This window comes from Strongylocentrotus purpuratus, unplaced genomic scaffold (assembly GCF_000002235.5).
Source record: "Strongylocentrotus purpuratus isolate Spur 01 unplaced genomic scaffold, Spur_5.0 spur5_scaffold_10, whole genome shotgun sequence".
Classification (NCBI taxonomy): domain Eukaryota; kingdom Metazoa; phylum Echinodermata; class Echinoidea; order Camarodonta; family Strongylocentrotidae; genus Strongylocentrotus; species Strongylocentrotus purpuratus.
The window spans coordinates 25,554,729-25,558,118 of NW_022145595.1; the positions used below are offsets into that span (position 1 = coordinate 25,554,729).

At 41.4% G+C, this 3,390-nt stretch overlaps 1 protein-coding gene across 1 annotated transcript; it reads right to left on the minus strand.

Moving 5' to 3' along the window:
• Window positions 1-1,302: 1,302 nt before the first annotated feature.
• LOC115921866 (G-protein coupled receptor moody-like) lies at window positions 1,303-2,844 on the minus strand. The gene has a single exon (XM_030980138.1). It carries the CDS (start codon window positions 2,445-2,447, stop codon window positions 1,377-1,379), a length of 1,071 nt encoding a protein of 356 aa, XP_030835998.1. The 5' UTR covers window positions 2,448-2,844; the 3' UTR covers window positions 1,303-1,376.
• Window positions 2,845-3,390: the final 546 nt, after the last annotated feature.

The following is a 3,390-nucleotide window of genomic DNA, read 5'->3' on the forward strand; positions in this document are numbered from 1 at the left end:
CAGTGAAGAATACAATAAACACCAAATGAAAGACAGATAAAGTGGACTTTAATTTGCAAGTTATACATAATGTGATTGAATTCGATTTATACAAACTATGACCTTTGTAGATTTATACTATAGTGCAGGGAATATGCATTGTGGGTTTAGACATTAAATTTCATAAGGTAAAACCTGTAAATTAGTCCAATTGAATAATTATAGTAAAACAGCCAGTACCCGACTACACGGTAGTTGATATGACATTCGTCGGTATCTATTTTCGACTTATTTTCAATATAGCACGATCAAAATATTTATTAAACGATTGTGACGTATCATGTGTATAATGCGTGCCTTAGCGACTTCAATATTAAACCAAATGTATCGAAGGAAACCTCACGGTTTTTACAAATCAAATAACCTCCATTTTCTCTTCCAATACAGCTTTGCACGCACCATGAGAAATTCACAAAGTGAATTTTATTTGATTTTTGATACGATTTTTTGGTCAGAAAAGGGCACTGGTGGAGAAATCACACATATATAATTAATACATCAACATCATCCACTTTTATAACCCTATTGCACATAATTGCAAATAATGCCTACAGCAACATAAATAATAATTGATACATGTATAAGTATTAGTAGAGGTGTCGTGGTCGACTGTGGATCATAAGGTCCGCGGTTCGAGTCCCGCCGCGGCACTAATGCCCGTTGGCAAGACATTAATCTACATTTGATTTGATTCCATCATTTGCTGCTTGTGTTGCTCCGCCATCACGCTCTGTTTTTTTCGTCAGAAATATCATGGTAGGGTTAGGGTTGCAAATTGGTTTGATGTTAGGTTTAGCTAGGGTTAGGGTTACGTCTATTTTGGGGACAACCCCGGGCGTTCATCGTTTTCCGATGGTAAGGTTCTCAAAGGGCATGCAAGTTCGGCCGATTTACAAGTTGCATTGAATTAATAGACACAAATAAATGAACAAACATTGGAAAGTTTCATCAAAATCGGACGAAAAATAAGAAAGTCATGGAATTCATAATTCATAATTTCGAACATTTTGATGCATGAGTTCGCAGGTTCTTTATTCCGTACGTTCGTAATTCCGAAAATGCTGAATCGAGTTCGTGATTTCGGAAATGAAATACGGTTTGACATTCTGTAAAAGGAGGGATCATTATTCCATTGATGGGTTCGTAATTACGAAAACGATTCAGGTTTTTTCTTCATCCTAAGACTGATGAATCTTCGGATTCCGAAAAATCGGAGCAATGAATCTTTGGAAAAACGACATGTAACCATTTGGTTGGAGTTGGAAATTCGGTTAGTGTAGAACGAAGATTGACCATGGAGTAATTGTCGCCTGAGCATGGTAACAGAATCACGATGTTTACCGGTGTCGCAGGAGGTATCTCAATCCACGAGAGGGCTCTACCACGTTGTCCAAACGACATTGAAAGATGCAAAGAAAAACCTGACTGAAAACAGGATGCTTGAAGCCATAAATAACCGGATTGATCATCGAGTTACTGAGAATCAGAATGGTGAAACAGATAAAAGGAATATAACTGCCTGGAATTACAGAGCAAACGCCATAAGGCAAGACGAAGACATAGAATACACAGACGACAGTGGCAAGATTTTTGGTCACTTTCATTTCCCGCGCATTCCATGGGTTTGCGCGTATCTCTGGCTCGACTATGCGGAGACGGACGGATACATGTGTGGGAGCAATGGCTGGACCTTCATCTTGCGCTGGTTGTTGGGAGGCTGAAGTCTGGTTGCTACGCGCTGCAGCTATCTGACGAGCTTGCTTATGAACGTGCAAGGCGATGACGACGTAACACGATGTTATCACGACGAAAGCAGAAATGATTGACAAAGCCAACATCATCGACATGAAAAACTCGCCCCTTTGTTCATCGCTCCAGCCGCATATTTTGTAGCGTTGGGAATAGCCAAGTTTGCCCAGGCCAGCCATCTGGGGAAGGATCATAACAAGGATTGGGTAGATCCAGCTGATGCTAACCATCAACACAAGATTCCTTTGACTGTATACTCGAGCGTAGGTTTCATGTGATCGTGTGATTTTGATCCATCTGTTTATGGCAATTAGAGTTAAAAGGACGACACTTGCTATGTTCGTGGTAATGATAACTCCCCCTGCTATTCCACATAGAGACCCAATCGGTGGAGGGCCATTGCTGTCAAGAAGAGAGATCACTTGCACCGGAAAGAAGATGCAGTTCAGGAGATCTGTTACAGCTAGGCACGCTACAAAGACATTCGTTGTTGTTTGGAGTTTATTTGACAGAAACAAAGCTACGACCACGAGACTGTTTCCAATCACACCGATAATTGTCACGAGGCACATGATACCTGCTGCCAGAATGCGATAGCCATATTGGCTAAATTCAAAGTGTATCGTCGCGTTGGTTTCTATAGAAACAGTAGTGGCCATTATAGTCAAGGAATCCTCGCTTTTACAGAGCACATGATCAAGTTGTACAGCCACTGTCAAAGTCGGGCGATATGTGAAGCGGCGCTAAAATTGGCGAAGCCGTAGTAGTGCCTTTCGGTTGCTTTTGAGTCTGGTTAGGATCACCATCACGATGAAAGCATCTCTGTCGCAATAATGTCGCACAACAATCCCCACCTGTCAATGGGTATAGAAATCATTCGCACGCTATATGTTTGCGTCAGTGAAAGTAAAATGGACTAGATGTATTCACATTTGCATCGATATCAGTGGAATTTCTAAGAGACTCGGCCATATTCATGTCTAAAATGTCAACTCATCTCCCCCACAATAATATTGCATGTTGTTATTACAGTAGCCCGTGGCTCGTGTCTCGAAATTGTCCAGGAAGATAGCCGTTATCCGACTCGACCGTTTGCTCGCTTTCGATTCAACAAAAACAGTAGATTCAACCATGATTGCCAGTTCATATCCTCTGTTAACGTTCTCAATGTGTAGGGTATTAAACATTATTATGTAGCGTATCCAGATATTGGTTATTAGGGGCGGTATCACTTCCGGTGGGGCAGGGGTTTGCAAAAAGTCACAGGGCAGCCACATGAGACCACCCTAAATCTAGCGTGCAGTGGTATTGATATTCTTATCTTGCTGGCCCTTCAGAAGGGGGAGCATACATTTACACCTGCCCCCATCCTATGTTTTATACGCCATTGTCGATGTTGACTGTGTTGTTTGCTGAGCGAGGAAATCGATGCAGAATGTCCTATTTATCGTGTTGTAGCGCAGCGTGGACTAATCTGTGGCAAAATGCAAGGACAAATTTGTCGTTTTTTCTCTCTATTACAAAAGCGCTACATAATGTAGCTTGTAGAAATCTCTCCGTTTTATCAAGGCTCAAAGAAAATCGCTCTCAAAGAACTATTGA